Raw genomic sequence first — 19,460 nt, 5'->3', positions numbered from 1 at the left:
ACAAATCCGGGTCTGCACCTGGGGAAGGCACGCGGTCACTCCGGGTGACCTCTGCCGGCGGCGGAGGGCGGGGGGGGGGGGGTCAGGGAGGCCGCAGGGTGAGACCCTCTCACCTCATCCTTCCGAGCGGACCCTGGACTGAAACAAGCCCCCCCCATCCTGCTCAGTGCCCCCGGCTCAGCCCGCAGCCCCCCGACCCCCGCTCGGTCCCGGGGCGCAGCAGTTCTTCTCCCCCCCCCCCCCCCCACCCCGTCCAGTTCCCCGCGGAGCTGTCCGCCGCCGCCGGTGCTGATCGCAGCTCTCCGCCGCCGCCCCGCGCCCGCGCACTCCGCGCCGCCCCGCGCAGCCCCGCGCCCGCCCCCGCGCCGCGCTCCCGGCAGCCGCATGGCAGCGGTCGCTCTCGGCTGGGTCCGCGGCCGGCAGCGGCGGGCAGGCGGGGAGAGGAGAGACGGACGGCGGTCCGGGACCCCGCGGAGGTGAGCGGGGCCGGAGGGACGGCGGTCGAGGCCGGGGAGGGGAGCGCCGACGGCGTGGGGGGGGGGGGGGGGGGGGCGAGGGGCAGGGGCCACTCCCGCCCGTCCGCGCCCCCGCTCCGCATTCCCTCTCCTGCTCTCACCTTCCTCGCCGCTCCGCTCCCTTCTCTCCCTCCGCTCCCTCCCCTCCCTCTGTTCCACCCTCTGCCTTCCAGCCCCCGAACTCCCGGCGATAGATTAAAGTGCGGAGCTGAGCTGGGGAAGGATGCGAGGCAATGGCGAGACAGCCGAGCTCCTCTATTCCATGTACGTATCTGTCTTACTTTATGGAAGTCACTAACTATCGCTGCGGCGCATCAGTCAGTGCCAGAGCAGCCCGGCAGAGCGGAGCACGACTGGGTTGCTCTCGCTTGGGCTGAGAGTTATTTATTGAAGGGAGGTTCACCGGCAAACATAACTGAGCAAGGATGCCAGCTCTCTGAGCACCCGGAGTCCAACTTCTGACCGCGGATGAAAGAGGGATGCAGAGAGGACTGGTAAGAGCTGCCGAGGAGCTGTGCAAACAGGAACGGCAGGATGAAAAGGAAAGGGGACGTGGGGGGAGAAGGAGAGGGGAGAACGAGAAAGGGGAAGATCGGCTTCAGGCCGGGGTATTTCTTTTCATTCCTGCCTCTTGCTCGGGCTAAGGCTGCCTGTGGGCTCACGGTGCCGGAGGAATGGCTCTTATCCAGGAGAACGGACCTGGAGGGGCACAGCGGCCGCTCCGGGAGGGACCGATGGAGTTCATCGCACACCTTTCCCTCCGGCCCCCAGCCTCGCCCGTGCCGACACGTCGGCCCGCAGCGTCGGCTCGGGTGTGCGTTTAATGGCTCCGGTTGCTGTGCCTCCGGTAGCTCCCATCACCCCTCCTCTGGCTGCATCCCCCCGTAGGTCCGTGCCCGCGGATGCTCCGGGACCTGGCAGCGATTTGAAGCTCCGAGCGGGGCTGGAAAGGGAGAGGGCAAACCCAACCGGCACAGGAGAGAGGCAGAGAGAGACTGACTCCACTGCAACGAGGGAGAAGCCGTTTAGTCATCTCTCTCTCTCTATTTTCCCAATGATGATTGCATTTTCTGATTGCCTCTGACTGCATTTAGAGAGGGAATCGGGAGGCAGGCACAGCTCACCTCGTACCCTGAGCAGTGGTGCTCCCTCCCTGCTCGTTCCCTCGGGCTCTTCCTGCCCCGGGGCGCTGGGAGCAATTCCTTGCAGGTAATGGGGTGCTGAGAGATGGGGCACCTGGGCTTTCGGGGTGGGAAGGACTTGGCATGAACTTTTTGTAAGCCTGTTGCTTTTGCTTCCATATCTCTACATCTGGTTGAATGGGTGCTTTGCAGAAAGTTTGGGAAGGGAAGGAAGGGATACTTGGCTGAAAGAGGATTTTGAAGCTGTGAGTGGCATATTTTGCTCTTAAGCGAGAGTATCTCTACTGCCTGAGCCTGACCCAGCTATGCAGAGAGAGCAAGAGAAGGGATGATCTCCAGGCTCTTCACTCCCATTAGCACTGTACTTCATCAAGACACTCACTTGTTTATCAGCCGTATTTTAAATCATCGCTGTCTGCTTCCAGAAATGGAAATGCCACAAGATTTTGGTTCTGTTTGTCTGAGTCTGTGAAGAGACATTTATTAAGTAAGGCAATGGCAATAGAAGTTAATGCGGTAAGAATCCGTTGCTTAGTTGCTGACCCTTTAGGTAAACAGCAATGACTTTCTCTGAAGTTTCCCTCCAGAGCTCCATTGATCCAGCAGAGCACGCCAGGGCTTTGCTTTTAGCCTGGGATCACATCAGGGTGCACTATGGGTGGTGGGAAGGGATGAAGATGGGGCTGGAATCCGCAGAGATGGGCTCATGCCAACAGCTTTCCTACCCCATGTACTTGCACCAGTAACCTCTCCTCCTAAGTGTCCATAGAAAAGAGTTATTTTCTCCACTGATGACTTTTTAAAAGTCGGATGGAGGCAAATGATTGTATTTTGTGCACCAGGTCTTCTCAATGTCGTCAACAGGCTACTGATACAAGTTGCTTCCAAATGGCATGCAGAAATTACAGTAATTAAAGTCAGAAATGTGTGTGTAGGCAAGTACGTGCTTGATAGAGTTGCAGTGTGTCTGTTTCCTACGCGAGCTGAGGAGACTCTGTCACCCGTACACTATATTTTGTGCCCAGGCAATTGCTTTCCAGCCTGAGATGAATGGTTAGCAGTTACCAAACCCAGACACAGAGGGCAGAAAAAGGGCTTCTTTCCATAGCTAACAGATAAACTGTTTGTTATGTTTTGTTTTAAGCAAGCTGTGCAGCTCTGACTTATAAATCCAGTCCCATCTCTTTTAGTTTTCTGCCTCTTCTTTTAGAGCAGAGTCCCAAAGATTCACAGGCAAGAGAAAGCAAAACCTTTCTGAGGAGGGACTTGAGTGTTCTTTGCCCTCTCAGTCCTTCCTTACAGACACCCAACTTACATCTGACAATGGCTTTTCTGAGTATTTTGAGGACCAAATGGGACAGATTAAAGCAACTTTGCAAACAGAGCTGTGTGCGCTAAGTTCACTTAACTGGCTGCGTTCCTTTCTATAGAAGAAATGGGAACTAAACCTCTATGGAAGAATACACTTCTCTTTCTCTTGTTTTAATCCCCTGCCTGTTTCATAGCTGGGGTATTAATAGCTTCCCCACATATAGCATGGAAAGACCCATTTTATCTTTAAAAATTGATTTAAAAACGCGTAAGTCACTTATGAGCTACCAGTGCTTCATTAGAACAATTATACATGAAGTATTTATAGAGCCTCGGCAGCTAATGTAGGTAACCTGGAATTTACAGCCAAAGTTATAAGTACAGAAGAGATTTCTAATAAGGTTCCCCAGAGAAATCAGGGAAGATGAGGAGCTGCTGCATTGTAGCTGCTCAGGTCAGTGTACAGCACCAATCAGTCCTGGAAGAACGACTTGTGGTGGTACCACTAATTGAAATTAAAAGGCACAGAAGAGAGTTTACCAGCAGGGAGATGAGGGAGAGGATGTGTTATCTTGGCGCCTTGGTTATTTGCCTATATGTATGTGGTGATGAATGATGGAAATGGTTGCCATCTTTCTGCCTCCTGTTTTGCAGCCCTGTTCTCAATGCAGTGTTGCCTGAAGTTGTAAGATCCACTGCTGCTAACAGCAGTCGGCAGCTCTGTCCCCAGGGAGTCCCTCCAGCTGCAGACTGGGGCGTGCAGTCAAAGTGGTGCAGAGCAAATTTGCAGTGCTGCGCTCTGCCTCTTCCATGGATAGAAGGTTCTGGTCTCCAGGGCTGCCATTCTGGCACCATTAGCTGGATATATTTGTTCTTTAGGGGGAAGAGAAAAAAATAGACCCTAATGATACGGAACAACCCTCAGTAGCGAAATATGGTGGGATATTGGCTCCAGTGCGTGCGTATGTGAAAAGTGTCTCCTTGGGATAAGCATCACTATGGATTATTCTGTTTCATAATTACAACACTTCTTCCAGCAGCAGTGAGATGCTCGCATGAGGGACTTCAGTTGTCCTTTAGATAGTAAAATTGCACAGAGAGATACTCCACATTAAAGTGATGAATGTTAATGCGTCCTGAAGAGGAAAGAGCATTCCTGGGAGCAGTTCAGTTGTTTTCGCCACAGATTGATTCCATCATTTTTTATTCAGTATTTTGATGGCTGTTGAAATCAATAATGCTGCAGCCTCACTGGCTGGGATGGCAGCTTTCATATAATTAAAAATGTTCGGAGTAAAATTGCATAGAAGGATACCATGTAGAGGATATAATTAGGCTTTGAGGGCTTGAGTCAGTGGAATCAATGGAATGGCCATTGATAGATTGGCTTTTGATAGGGCTCCTAATGCATCTCATATGATAATGGCACCTTTCTCCAGATAATTTTCTGGCAGACTTAGGAAAATAACGGGGAAGTAAAAGTAAATGTAAGTTAAAAGATTAAGTATTTTAAGAACTCGGACCAAAGAGTGAAAAGGAAAAGAAAATTCATGGCCAGATCAGAACCACAGCAAGCACTATGACTTCCAAAGAACGTTGGCTTCCAGTGGTTGAGGGTCTGGACAAGTTGGGATATATCCAGACTGCAGGGAGCATAATTCAGTTCAGCCTAATGGTCCTTTAGTTTTGTCTCTGCCTGCCAGGAAACGATCAGGGTCTCCTGGTAATAATCCTGCTGGAAGAAAGCTCTCCAAGTTTGGAGGCTTCCCTGTTCTGCTTTTCCTGGTACTCCATTGGTAACATTTTCCTGTGGTCCAGTGGAGGGAAGCAGTGTTTCAGTTCAGTAAAACACACCTCTAAATCCACGAGACCAGCAATAAAGTGCTGCTGAGCCCAGGTCCTTAATTAAAGGTGGAAGAAAATGAATGAAAACCAGAGAGGTGATCAGCTTCAATACATGTTGAGCTTTCTGACACCTGGAAACCCAGCTCAGTCCAGTTATGGCTCATCATGGCATGCAGTTTTGCTGGGTGATCTGCAGCCTGATTTCACTGACACTCCCAGCTCCTTCTTGACAGCTGTAGTTAAATGGATGAGCATGAGACTTACACCTGGGGAATTAGTCTTGTTTGTAAGGAGGCAAATATAAATTACTGTGTTTATACTACTTTTAAAGAGCTGTTAATGAGGAATCATTTGCTATTCAAAATTTCAAACCATAATAATGCCATAACCTCACCGAGTTGCATCTTCTTTAACATCACCCTTCATACAGAAGATGAGGGCAAGCCGGTGGTTTGAAGTTCTTGTGCCCATTCTGATTTAGCTCTTGAGCACGATGGAGCAAGACACCCTGACTGACTTTGTGCTATGCTTTTATCTGCTCTACCTTTCAGATGGAGCTGATCTGAGTCCTACCCGTCCCCTCCAGTAGCACGGCTAGGGGCACAATGGCTGCGGGGGTGGCTGCGTGGCTGCCCTTTGCCAGGGCAGCTGCCATAGGATGGATGCCAGTGGCCAACTGTCCCATGCCGCTGGCTCCGACAGAGAAGAACAAGAGGCAGGATGAGCTGATCATTCTCAACGTGAGCGGCAGACGTTTCCAGACCTGGAGGACTACACTTGAGAGGTACCCGGACACTCTGCTGGGCAGCACGGAGAAGGAGTTCTTCTTCAATGAAGACACCAAGGAGTATTTCTTCGACCGGGACCCCGAGGTCTTCAGGTGCATCTTAAATTTTTATAGAACTGGCAAGCTGCACTATCCCAGGTACGAGTGCATCTCTGCTTACGATGAAGAGCTTGCCTTCTACGGGATCCTCCCTGAAATCATTGGGGACTGCTGCTACGAAGAATACAAAGACAGGAAGAGGGAAAACGCAGAGCGGCTGATGGACGACAACGACTCAGAAAACAACCAGGAAGGGTCCATGCCATCCCTGAGCTTCCGGCAGACCATGTGGCGAGCCTTCGAGAACCCCCACACCAGCACCTTAGCCTTAGTCTTTTACTACGTCACCGGTTTCTTTATTGCTGTCTCTGTGATCACTAATGTCGTGGAAACTGTCCCTTGCGGCACGGTGCCGGGGAACAAGGAGCTTCCATGTGGGGAGAGATACGCTGTGGCTTTCTTTTGCTTGGACACGGCTTGTGTGATGATTTTCACAGTTGAGTACCTGTTGAGACTCTTTGCGGCCCCAAGTCGCTACAGGTTCATCAGAAGCGTGATGAGCATCATTGACGTGGTGGCCATCATGCCATACTACATTGGTTTGGTGATGACCAACAATGAGGACGTCAGCGGAGCCTTTGTGACTCTAAGGGTTTTTAGGGTTTTCAGGATTTTCAAGTTCTCTCGCCATTCCCAAGGCTTACGAATCTTGGGCTACACTTTGAAGAGCTGTGCCTCTGAGCTTGGCTTTCTCCTCTTTTCCCTCACTATGGCAATTATCATCTTTGCAACTGTGATGTTTTATGCAGAGAAAGGGTCCTCAGCAAGCAAATTCACCAGTATTCCTGCTTCCTTTTGGTACACTATTGTAACCATGACAACACTTGGGTGAGTATTACTTTTTCTTTTACTCAGCAGCCCGCAAGCATGTAGTAGGAGCAAGACTTAGTTGCTCCTAAGCAGTTTCCTGGATGCATGTTGCAAAAGGGAATGGAAGTGTTAAAGATTTGATTGTTCTTTGCCTGATAACTGATAAATTTGTGTTTATGAGACGTATGAAACAGAAAAAGCACTTAAACCCACTTGACAAATGCTTGGCACAATGGTAGGTGAATGCAGGAGAAGCAATCTATGGAGCAGTAGGTGCCGACTTGCTCTCGTTCTGCAGGAGAGAGAAGAGGAAAGAAGTTGGCAAGTAGTGCTTGGGTTTCTTTCAGACTTTCATTTGAGCCATGGATTTTACACAGAATCTCTGATGTATATTTTATCTCTTTTCACAACGTTGGTCACAGTTTCTATGTTTGGCATGCCAGGAGTGCCATAGATGTGCTGAATTCAAACGGATACTGTGGGCTGCTGCGCTCCTGCAGTCACTCAGTGATCTCCAGGACACGTTCTGTGGGATTTTTCTCACTTAATTTAGCAAGAAATGGGCTTCTCGTCCGTGTTTAGTGGTGAGTTTAAAAACTAATTGGCATACATTGTGGTAGAATTTCAAACACTGCTATGGACAGGTGCAGAGGTAATGGAATAATCAAAGCAAAGGAAACGTAGCCTGGAGGGCGCTGTTTTTTCCCTTCTATTTCACTCCTCCCTTACAGATATTTCTACTGAGATTATAGATTTGAGCTTCTGTATGAACAAAAGCCTTTGTCAGAATGGCTGAGCCTTCACCCTGACAGGGTTATGTAAAAAGAAAGTAGGCAATCATCTCTTAATGCCACCCATCAGGACACACAACGTTTGTCGTTACTTTGCAATGAGTTTTCCCACTGGAGAGCTCACACGGTTTAATGCTCAGACGTAGACAATCCTCACTCTTGTCCTGTGGTCACCGCTCTTTCCTCTAAGCTTGATTTGAAACACTTCTCTGTGCCTATTAGGCATGGACAGGCTCGCAATGGCACTTGTAAATTATTGAAGTCGTAATTCAGCTGTCAGGAAGGCGCAGAATCTGGTGACAGCTGGAAGTCTGAATTCTTCATTAAGTGAAAATGTCGATGTTTGTCATAGTCACCAGAAGGCTGCCTCTGTTTCTGTTCCATATAACTGCACCTATCTTTCTGTCTGCAGACACGTTGTGTTCACATGGATGTCCTTCTTTCTATCTTTGTCATAGGAAAACTGGGGTTAAGGAAACACTCAGTGTTGCTTGGGAACTAAAGTTCTTGGTAAAACCCATGCAGAAAGTGCTGCAGAGTGTAGTTAATGCTCTGCTCCCATCTGTGCTTGGTCTTGTTCCCTTTCCCTTCCTCACTGTACGCATAGGTGACAAAACAGAGTGATCCTGAGGACTTGAAGGTGTCCTCAGTCTGTTGCAGTCATAGAAATTGTTAATGAATGAGTGCTTTAAATGAGTCAACAAGAGCTAAAAACACCCAGATATTTAAGCATAGCTTTGTGTGCATTCATTGGAAAGGGACTGATAACATGCTACCAAAGCCTTAAAGCTTACACTTGGAGCATTACTAATTTGGGACTTTCTGTTGCAGGGTTTTAATTAAAATAGGTGTCTCTGGCAAACCGTCTGCCAGCTGAGATTGCTGCCATTAGCACAGACTTGTAAGGCAGCTCCTGAAGAGAGATGCCCTCTGCCAACACCTGCTTGCCCCAGGCACACCTGCTATGGGTCTGGCACCTTCCTGTGCAGTACAAAACCAAACCCCCTCTGCTGGCTTCCCAAACCCCGTGCTAGACTGTTCTTGTTGATGCTCTGTGCTATGCAGACCTCCTTGGGGTCGGCTGCTGCCACCAGCCCCTCACCCAGGGCAGCTTGATGGCATCGAAATCAGCCAGCTGCAGAAACAATTCTTTGGCCCCACGTCATTCCCATCTTCCTGGCATTTTCACACCAGAGTTCATCTCTCTCTCTTCAGAAATCACTTAGCAATGTTTGGAAGGATCTTGTTACTAATGAGAGCGCTGGCAATTCCCATCTCACAGCAGTTGCCAGAAAAGCAGCCGGAGTTCCTAACACGCTTCTTATTCCATCTCACTTCACCTCTCTAAGCAGTTGCCTGTTAGCTGCTGCCATCCCAGCCCTGCTCAGAGCATCCCAATATCATCTGCTTTAGCCACTAATTGAAACAGGGAATATACAGTGCCACAGTTTTTAAGCCAAATGTATACACGTGCGTATAGATTTCTTCTTTTGAACCCTGAGACTTAAATCAGGTAATGAACATTTCCCTGGCACTGGAATGTCTTTGCCTGTGGCAGTGTGATTTGCAATGTGGAAGATAACTTCTCCTGTGTTTCCAAGCCTGTTTTATATAAAGGAAAAGTTTACCGACAGTGCAAACTGAGGTTAAAGCGAGGAAAGCATCAACAAATGTTCCAGTTGACTAACGTTAATAATTAAAATAACAAATCCAAGCCAGATATTTGCTGGAGTAAATTAAATTTGTTCCATTGGAAGCAAGGAAATCATCGCCATTAGTGAGAGGCAGCCTCCGTGCACAGCCTGGTGCACAATCGTGATAAAGGGTTTTCCAAAAGAGGTTTTTCCTTTGAGCAAAAGGCACAAAAGCAACAGAGAAAATCAGCGGCGTATGGAGAGAGGTGCAGCAGCTTTTCTGGGATGGGAAACAAAGCAAAGGAATTAAATTATTCTGACCCTGCATCTCTGAGCTCTCTGCTGTGCTCCCTCCTCAGCCCCGCTTTAACAGAGGCTGTTTTAATTTAGCACGAGGTAAATTTTGCTCAGGAGGTTTTATAATGAAAGCATTACTCTGAGGTGCGTCTCAAATCAATCTGAATCACTGAATCAACTACTCAAAATTAATGCAAGGCCAGCTATCCGATCCACATAGCAGCACTTTTCTCTGCAGCACCCATCCTCTATCTGCCAGCATTTCTGCCCCCTCTTGCTTTTAACTCACTTCATATGCAATGGCCATCAGCTTTACACCCACACCGAGACAGTTTAATTATCATAATATTGTGTCACTTTGCTACCAGCACATTGTTTCCATCTACTCTTAACTGGGGTTTGCCTCCAGGGGGGCTGATCTCACATCTCTGTACCCCAATGTGACAAACAGGGATGCAGTGCCAAACCTCCCCCATCCCCGCTGCAGCCTGGGCTGCTTCTTCCCATGTCTTGTTTCCCTTTGCTGTTTATGGTTGTTTCCCTTTCACCTGACAGCAGCAGTATGTTTAGCCTCCCAGGCAGCCTCTGTAAGCACCGAGTGGCTGCAAACCCTCCTGCCCACAGCTGTCTCCATGGGGTCTGTAATGTCCCTTTGGGGTTTGGCTGCGCTGGTCACTGTGCTGGGACAGCAGAACCGTATCTGTAGAGTTGGTTGAAGGAGCCACGTCAGTGTGGGGAAGTCATACAGCAGATGTAATGGCCTTGCAATGCCTGCAGCCTGCTCTGCAGCAAGGAGGGGAATCCTGGGGTGCTTGAGGGGGGGTTTGGGCTCAAGCTTGGGGGCTGCTCCACTATCTTGAGGTTACCCAGCTGGAGCCTGAGGTTCTGCAAAGTATGGGGAGGGGAAGCGAGAGTGAGGTGATGTAACTGACCATTTTGTTATTTGTTTTGTTGATTTCTTGGGCTTTCTTTATCACTGGCAGTTAGTCTTGGAGGAGGAAGGAATGGGATGAAATGCAAGAAATGGAACAGGATGTGAAAACTCGCAGTGCCAAAGCGCTGCCGGCTGAGCAGCACAGCCTGGCTGAGCGCTGAGCACTGCAGGGCTGCCAGCATTGCCTGATGGGCATCTCTGCAGCACCACTCCATGTACGGCCCCGGGGCCCATGGGCTGATAGCAACCCTCATTCACCCTCCTTCATGCAACCCAGGAGGAGTTTGCAAAGTCATGGGAGCCATAAATCAGCTCTGGAGTGCTGCCATGCCGTGCGGCTCAGCCCCGTAATCCTATGTTATGTGTCACTACCTCAGTAACTGCCATTAAGTGGAATCAGAAATATTGCTCTGATAGAAATGCTGCTTTGTGTGTCTAACATCGTCAGTAGGAAGATGGATGAGCTGTGGGACGTGTCCTTTGTAAAGCGAGGTGCCAGCACATCATCACTCTCCCCATTTCTTTCCTATGGGCAACAATTCTTCTGCCCACAGGCCAGGGAGCAGCTTGAATTTAATATACAGACAGCCCAATCAGACAATGAATTGATGGAGCTACACAAAGAAGCCATTTGCTTGAGCTTTCGTTCTCCTGACTCCAGCTTCACCTTATATGAAGTGTGTATCAATTTCCTTCCCCTAATGGATTTACAGGTACTGTGCAGAACATCTCTGTATCAGAAGCAGAGACAGAACCTTTTCCTTCACTGCCTTGATGCAGATCTCAAGCAAGCATCTCATTTCTGAGCTATTTGCATTCAGCAGAAGTATTAAAACGCCCGTATTCATTCTTATAGCAAGTGGGATTCAGTGCATTTTGCACTCTAAAAAAAGGAACAAACCCAACCCTGAAAAATGGGAACGTATCTAAAGCTTTTTGTGGCTTTGGTTACTTCTCGTGATTGCACACACCCCATTTCTAATGGGCAAGGCCAAATAACTTTCCATCGAGGCAAACTCGTGCGAGAAGGATGTTATTTTGAATGATGCTGAGTAACGGCACTGCCTCAAACCACAACACGACTGCTATGCTTACCAATGGCAGAGATGCATCTATAGCAACTGAGCTGAGGAAGCTTTCGCAGCTCCTCATTCCTGCTTCCCTCCCCAGCCAGCAGCACGGCGAGTGCCTGAGAGACGCAGACTGCAGAGAGCATTGTATTTTCAGTGGGGATGAAGGGTAGCGATTGGCTTGCTGATTTGGATCCGAGTTATTTTTAGGCTCATAAAATGATAATTTCATAACAGCGCTGACCCAGTAAAAGTAATTAGTTTACAGCAATCAGCTGAAAATAGGGGACAGAGTAGCCACCGTCAGTATGAAGGCGGTGAAAGGGGAAGGGAACTTAAAGGCCTGCAACGAATTAGCCAAAACGAATTACATCTCTTAGCTGATTACATCCACACAGTCAAAATCTGCTCTCAGCGTTCGTTGCTGCATGGCCACAGAGAGCTGCAGGACCATTGGAGAGGTGCGGAGCTTTGGGGTGCTGGGCTCTGCATCCCTGCCACTGTGCCCATCTGCATGGAGGTACCCAGGGACAAGAGATGCTGTGGTGCCACCAGAAGACAGAGCAGGTTTGGGTGTGCTTAATGCAGCACAGGCTCCAGGAGCAGAGGGCTCAGCCTGGCAGCTGCTTTGTGCCTTATATAGAGGGTTGCTCCATGCCAAACCTGTCCCAGCTTTGCTGGCCACCCCAAGCAGGGCTCAGCCCCATGGCTTTCCCGGACAGGCACTGTCTGTGTCACCATTTACCAGCACTACGTTAGAGCACATTCAAAGGCTGTAATTCACCTCTTCAGGTTACAAGTAAGGGTGGAAGAGTTATTTAAAAATCAATATCTAGCAGAATGCCATTGTTCCAGCATTAAAACCTGCTGGGAAATTACTCGGAGGTATGTGGCAAGTCAAATCGCTGCCTGCCGGAGGAGGAAACAATTCATTACCTCTTTAAAAGGTGCAGATCTTTCCCTGCTTTTCGTTTTGGTTTGCAGCCTGAGGAGCGATGCTGCAACATCTGGCCCTTTCCTTCTCACACTCGTTAGTGACTTCTTTCTCTTCTGGTTCTGCACTGGGGATGTCTGTGTGGGGCTGTAGGGTTTGGGTCTGGGCTGCACGCTGCTGCTCAGTGCTGCACGTGGGGTCTGTTCCCCTACAGACACATCTGAAAGCACCGTGTTGAGGTGGGCAGCCGTGCAGAGCTGTGCTGTGCCACGAGACTTCAGGAGAGGCACCGAGCACAGCGCCCGGGGCAGCCTGCTGCTTTCATCTCGGCCTGCCATCTGCAGCAGAATTAAAACACAGATCAGCCCGAGCGTTTTGCCTTCAGGACTTTGCGAAATTTGGCTGCTCTAAAGCCCTCGAGAAGGATTGTTTGCTTCTGCAGAGAGCAGCCCTGCAGAACGGGGCCACGTGCCCCTGAAAGCTGAGCTCCAACAGAGCCGAGCTCAGAGTGCAGCGGTGCCATGAGACCTCCCAGTAACAAAGACGAGACCCCAGTCCTGCACTGCCCATGTTGCTGCCTTGCAGCAGTGGGAGCTGTCAGGTTGGCTTCTGGCAGCTGCTGTTGGCCCTACAACACGTCCTCAGCCCGCTGAAGTGCCCTCAGCTTTTTCGTGCAGATAATTATTTTTCATGTTCTTATTGCTTTATCCCTTCTGTGCGTGTGACTCCGTCTAAGAGACACAAATTGCTGCTGTTTCTCTCTTGCCTGTAGATACGGGGTTTCACATCAGATGTGAAAGCAGCAGATGATAAATTCCCATTTGCTTTCAGCCTTTAAGGTTTAAACGCACAGCTCTGAGATAACAAGGTTTCCCCCCCACAACCTGACAGCCCCTTTATTTCTTCTCTGTACAAAGGAAAACACTTTCACTATTACTTCATCCGCTTTGTTTTTGCACCCGGTTGCCACAGTTCTCACTTCCACGTCAGCACGCTCTTCTGGTGTGTAATTTGTACACAACGTGTCATCAACAGGACACACTTTCTACTTTGGTAGGAGCAGTAGCACAAGGGACTCATCCTCCTTAAATATTAATTACAGTCACCACGGTAAGGACAAAAATAATGCATTGTTTTTCAATTGGAAAGGATAAGGCAAGCCAGCTATTCTTGCAACCTGATGCTTGGCAGAAGCGACCTTTTGTCATCAGTATTAAAGAAGAGCTCCAACTGCTTCTTTCTGCTTCTTCAGAGGGAAGGCAGGAGGAGGCTGTTGTCCATCCAACAAACTCTGCACCATGAGAGCCTTCTTCCAGTGTCTGAAATGAGTAGAAATAGGACTAAAATGTTCCACTTTGAGCGTGAATCGATGGAGCGCTATTGCCAGCACACGTCTTTGCTGTCACACATCTCAGCCATGCCGTTGGTTCAGGAAGATGTAGCAGCTCATCTCCCACCCCGTGCGAGATCCTCGTTGCTCTCTGATCTCTGCATAGGCTGAACCACAATATGAAATCCCTTTCTTCTGCCGTGTGTGTTCTCTGAAGCTCCCTGCATGGCCACGCCATTGTGTGCAGATGGGCAAACGCGGGCAGCTCGCAGGAGGCAATCACAACTTCTCCTCGTGCCTCTTTCGTTCTCCTGCCTACTTGCATCTGCCCCACCGTCTGTTCCTCCATCCAGGGAGCATCCATCATGGAACAGGATGAGTCCTACTGAGTCAGACGCTCGGCTTCAGTTCTTGAAATGAGCTGGCATGAGATTCTCTCCTTGGCACATTGTGCGTAAAGACTACAGCCCTTGTAGATATTTTCCTGCTGCAGAGGAATAGTGGGCCAGATTAAATAATAGAAACATTCATTCAGCAAGGCAGTTGTTGAATGAAAATATGCAAAACAGATCAAATTAGGTAAAAGTCACTTCTCTTGCTAAGGGTCAACCGAGCAGTAAGCTAGGCTGAGGGAGACAAGATTTGGGCTGCAGAGGGCTGAGCGGGATGAATTCCCCTACTAATGAGCTTAGTGAATAAGCTCATTACCTAATGAGCTCTATTGAACAAGCTTGATTTCCAGTCTAGGGAAAGCCTTCTGAACAGATAAAATGTAGGTAAACAGCAACCTCCTTTTACAGACAGAAAACATATCTGTAGCTCCAGAGCAAAGCTGCTGTCGCCATTGGGTTCTTCCTCGGAGCTGCAGACAAAGTTGCAGTGCTTTGTTTCTTCCTTCATAGTGGGGGAAAAAAAAACCAACCATTTAAATGGATGGCTCAGAAAAAGCAACAAATGGTAGATGCTGTTTTGCAGGTTTAATCGTTACTTGGCAAATTCAGATACAAGCAAGGATGTGCACTAACACAGCTAGTTCCAACACAAGTGCCCTAACACTCTTCCTTTGGTGCGGCCCTCGGGGTGTTCTCCATATAAGATAACACTGGGTAGCCAACAGAGCTCCTCTCTAAGCACAGCCATTCTGTACTTCTATGAACAAATACTCCTGGAATGGATCTTTCTCATCAGGTCAGACACAACGGAGAGGTCTGGACAAATGGCACAAAGGAAAACTCACACCCACGCAGTCTTGTGACACATCTTGTGGGCAATTCATTGCCCAGAGAGGTGGGAGTCCAAATACCCGCTGTGTGAGCAGCAGTCCATCACGTACCCACACACAGCTTTCCATTATGTTCAATTCTGCCAGACTGGATAAGAAGGGAAAGAATAAGATATCAGTCGAGGAGACTCCATCTCCAGATGTCGAAAGAGAAAGCTTTACGTCTTAACGTTGTCTTCCATATAGTCACGCTTGTATTTATTTTGATTGTTCTTTTTTTCCTTGGCCAGTTGAAGGCTTTCAGCAGATACAAAGTGCTGTTAGGACCGTTCTGCTTCCATAGCTGTGCTGCACTCACACTCTGCCACTGCCCATCCTCTGTGTGTGCCCCTCTGAGCAGTGCTGGGGTGTATCTGAACAGGGGAAGGGGGAGAATATCCAAACTCTGCACTAAGAACCAATTGGTGATTTGGTGGGAGATGAAGGATGCTGAGGAGAGAACAGGTGTTCACCCTTCACAAATATATTTAAACCTATGCATGCATGCCCTCAAGTGCACATCACAGGGTAAATAAACATGCTCACAGCTCACTTGTACGTGTCAGTATATATTTGCATGATTGCAGCATGAAAGTCTGGCACCAAATGTACTGTGAACTGAAAATGAATTTCAGCAGCTTTTATGATTCATTTTTTGTCAGAAACAAATGAGGCTTCTGCAGCCTCCTCGTTAGCTGTGGCCAGCATAGATCCTCCATTGCTGCTGCAAAGGCAGCCCTTGGCCGCATGCTTCCTTCTGGGGCCTCTTTACTGACAGCTTTCCTCCTGCAATCTCATCTGTGTCAATAATCCTTTAATGGCTCTGCCCACTCTGATTGCAATGAGCCTCGGTGTGCCTCCATTGCAGGCAGTGGGTCCCAGCAAGGAAAAAGGAGCGTTGGTGGCAGCAGAATGGGTTTGAGTGGGGAGGGCTGAGATGTGCAGTGCTGTTATGGGACAGAAGTCACAGCAAAAGGGGCTCTGGGTCCCTTGAAGCACTGAAGTGAAGCACTGTTCTTCACCCACCTTCACCTGTGGGTATCTTGTGAGGAGCAGAGATTTCAGCTCCAGGCACTGGAAGCACTATGGCTAAGTTGGATAGAATTTGTAGCCATTAATAACTGCTTCCCTGGCAATATCAAAACAATGTGGGCAGATAGCGCTTCTACCTATAGCACTTGCCTGTACAATAAATCAAACCCGCCCGCTACATCATCACAGTCAGAGAGAGGGCATTTATCTGAACACGTGTGCTCAGTGCTTTACCTGCAGTGGGAAATGTTTGCTAGTGAAAAACGTCGGTGCCCAAAGCTCCATCAGATGTGGGAGATGTGCATGGGCACAGGGGGTGGGATGGCTCTACAGGAAGCTCATCCACAAACAGCTCCAGGGCTCACTCCCAAAGCACGATGGGGTCTAAATAAAATATCAAAGAACTCCGTCTCTTCTAGCAGATAAAAGGAGAAAAGAGGGGGAAAAATATAAAAAAAAAATCATCTCCCAGAGTTATGGATGGTAGAATAAAAGATGCTCAGCAGGTCTGTTCTCCTGCTCCAGAAGGGAAGACAAAACATGAGTTGGCAAAACGTGAGCAGGAATTGCTGCCTTCTCAGAAGCAAGGTTGGGATTTAATGATGAAATACCATAAATGATGAATGGACGGCCTCCTCTCACCATGGTGCAGGTAAAGAAACAGCAAAGCACCTTCCTGCTGCAGAAGGGAAACTTGGATGTGCCTCAGGCAGCTGGGAATTCTACTCAGAACTGCATTAAGGTGGAATGAATGGACTCAGTGCCAAACAGAACGCAACCACAGGGGTCAGTTTGCCATCTAAGGTGCAATGCAGCCTCTAGGTCTGTTTTTTCCACTCATCTTCTAAATGCAGTTTTCCATCCCATTCTGTTAAGCCCAGGCTCAATCAATGAAACAAAACCAGCATTATAATACCACGTATTGCGGCAAACAACTGCTGTCCCTCACAGGAAGAGATAAACCAACACAAAGCCCAACCAACTCTTCCACAGATGGAAGGGCTTCCCCTGTGCTGTGCTGCTCCCAGAGCCAGAGGCAATGACAGAAACACAACAAATCATCCCCTTCGGCAACAGAGGAATGGATGGGGTCCAGCCTTGGAATTTAACAGCAATCACTCTGCCTAATCACCATCAGTGTGTGTTTTTTCCTTGGATGGATCTGTCGCTGGTTCATAAAAAAACCACAAGACGACTGTCACCGTTAAGCAATTACATGCAGGGTGTGTAATGCAATAGCTGGTGTATGGGAGATTGGTAATCACAGCCTGAACCTCTGATTAATCAGCTGAGGCAAGTGTGGGGTCAGCTGTGGGAGCACAGGTGAGAGTGATGGAGCTGTGCTCCCGGGAGGGGTGGAGCTTGACTCCATCCCCTCTGAGACCTCATTTAAGGGCTGACTCCCACTGGAGCAGCATCTCTTGGAGATCGCTCACCAGGGAGGACTGCCCCAGCTTCTTCAGCCAAGGCACCACCATTGGTGAGTTTTCCCTTACTTATTCATTTATACCTTCTGTACATTTTGTTACCATTTGTACATTAAAGACCAATACAGTGTGTAATGCAATAGCTGGAGATGGTGCCACGAACACTTTTACAGCACGGGGGTGAATTTCATGCCCTTTTCTATGGAAACATGCCGAGGAGAAGAAATCAAGTGAGCAGAAGTCACAGCCCACAGCCCAGCGCATCCAGTGGGCTCAAAGGACATTTAAAACCTGCCATAAGCAGTTGAAGTCCCATGAAAATCGGGCTGAATGGGGATGAAAAGATTCATGAGGATTCTGTATGAGATGTGAAAAGCAATCACACCACTATATAAACCTATGATAGAAGATAACCATAAAATAAAAGACTTGAAGGCCTGACTCATTGAGCAGTTACCCAGTGATAGCTGGATACAGCAGTTTTACCAGTGCAAATTCATTTTAAAACATTGCCATTTGTATATGGTAGAAAATAACATCCCTCTTGCAAAACATGCAGCTGTGAGTGGTAGAACACAAAACCCATTACACAAAGCCCTGAGGAGGGACGGAGCAGAACCCAGCCTGACCTCTCCCAGTAAAACACATCACTTTCCTTAATAGGTACTCAAAGCTTTGTGTGATTTAAGAGGAGTTCTGTGTGTGCTGTCGGACAGAACTGTGTCTGATGGGCTGCACTGGAAGATGGGCACAAAGAAAATCCCATAGGCACAGCCTGTGTCTGAGCTGTGACTCAGGCTGCAGAGACCGATGCTCTCCCAGCTCGCTATTGACACATGGGATGGGTAAAAGAGATTTACCTTGGCATCTCATTCACTTTTCAATCCATCTTCTCCAGTACCTTGCTCCTCTCCTGCCTGTGCATGGAAAGGTCAGTCTGTTTAATTACAGCTGTTAGGCGCCCGTGTGCCATTTGCAGAACCGCTCAGGAAATGGAGCTGGGGTGCACGCTGCTGCCTTCTGCTTTGAATGCAACAGCACAGGCCTTCCTGCTGCAGCACACAGGCCTCCCCTGGACTAGTAACAAAGAAAAGAGGCAACTGAACTGAACTGAGTTTTCTCAGTATTTCTGTTCCGCTGCAGCACAAGAAACACCTGAGAAGCCTTCCCCACACATGGCAGATCTCAGCATTAGCCCTTCAGAGAGGCATGCAACAGCTCCTGAAAGTGATGGCTTGCAACAGCTCCGAAAAGTCGCATTTTAAATTTATTTCCATAATAATGAGTCTAGCGAGAGATTCTGTCAGCAAGATTTATTTGCATACCTCACATCTCTGTTTTCACGTCAGTTCTGTGCTTCCCAGGGCCATCAGTCCCTGCTCTCCATGCACTCGCTCTGCCTAGCAGGGAGCACTCAGCAAACCCAGCTCCGGTGCGTGCCCTGTGTGCCCAGGTGGGTTTCAGCCCCACCATTATGGTTCAAGCCCACCTGCTGGGCAGCTGCCCCCCCCCCCCCATCCCCTCCATAGGCTGCTCCTGGGGGCTGCAGTGGGGCTGAGCCACCTCCCAGCAGGGACTGCTCATCCCCTGGGTGTTACGAGACCATTTGTTCTAATTCTTGTTGACGTTTCATTTCACACGCTATTAAATGAACCTCTTCAGAAGGATGAAAGAGAAATTTGCTTTGGAAGGGAGAAATATCACATGTGCTTTAGTACCAAACAAGCTGATGATCTATTTTTCTGATCACAGTTCCCGTGTGCAGTGCAGAGCAGCAACTCAACTTCACTCATTGCTGCTCTGTTGTGCACCAAAGTGCAGCTTGTGGCTCTGGCAGCAAAGTCAGTGACAACACACACTGTGTTTCAGTGCTTCTGGTATCTCATTGCCATCCTTAAAGCAATGATAGGAGTTCTCAGTATGCTGTTATTCTGTTTGTCTGTAGGTAAGGCTGCAATGCCTTCTGTAGGTTGGTGTCCATCACCATACAATGTGAGATAATGGAAGGACAAGTGTAAGGGAACTTCAATGAATCGTTTCTTATTGGAGCAATTTAGCAATGCTGTACCATATCAATCACTTCTGTGCCAGGTCTGTAGAGTAAGCAGATCCCCTGACACACTTTATAGCTTTCTTTGTATTATTCAAAGTGACCTCATGGGAGGGAACAAGTAGCTGGAGGCAGCTGTGAATCTGGGATCTGGGATCACAGCTCCCACTACCCAAAGATGCATTGACTGA

The 19,460-nt window shown here is 48.6% G+C and overlaps 1 protein-coding gene across 7 annotated transcripts in view; it reads left to right on the top strand.

Annotated features, from left to right (window-relative positions):
• Positions 1-339: 339 nt before the first annotated feature.
• The window catches only part of KCND3 (potassium voltage-gated channel subfamily D member 3), an 85,462-nt gene continuing 66,341 nt past the window's right edge, over positions 340-19,460 (top strand). For 2 of the 7 annotated variants that reach the window (XM_072355837.1, XM_072355831.1), the window contains exons 1-2: positions 340-476; positions 5,365-6,527. In XM_072355837.1, the coding sequence (XP_072211938.1) occupies positions 5,419-6,527 (1,109 nt within the window). In that variant the 5' untranslated portion in view covers positions 340-476; positions 5,365-5,418. Of the gene's footprint in view, positions 477-581; positions 1,010-1,628; positions 1,725-5,364; positions 6,528-19,460 lie in introns of those variants that run through there. The other 5 variants (XM_072355838.1, XM_072355835.1, XM_072355833.1 and 2 more) reach the window with 4 other exon arrangements.

Source organism: Excalfactoria chinensis, chromosome 23 (assembly GCF_039878825.1).
Source record: "Excalfactoria chinensis isolate bCotChi1 chromosome 23, bCotChi1.hap2, whole genome shotgun sequence".
Classification (NCBI taxonomy): Eukaryota; Metazoa; Chordata; class Aves; order Galliformes; family Phasianidae; genus Excalfactoria; species Excalfactoria chinensis.
This window is presented reverse-complemented; position numbering and strand designations above follow the sequence as displayed.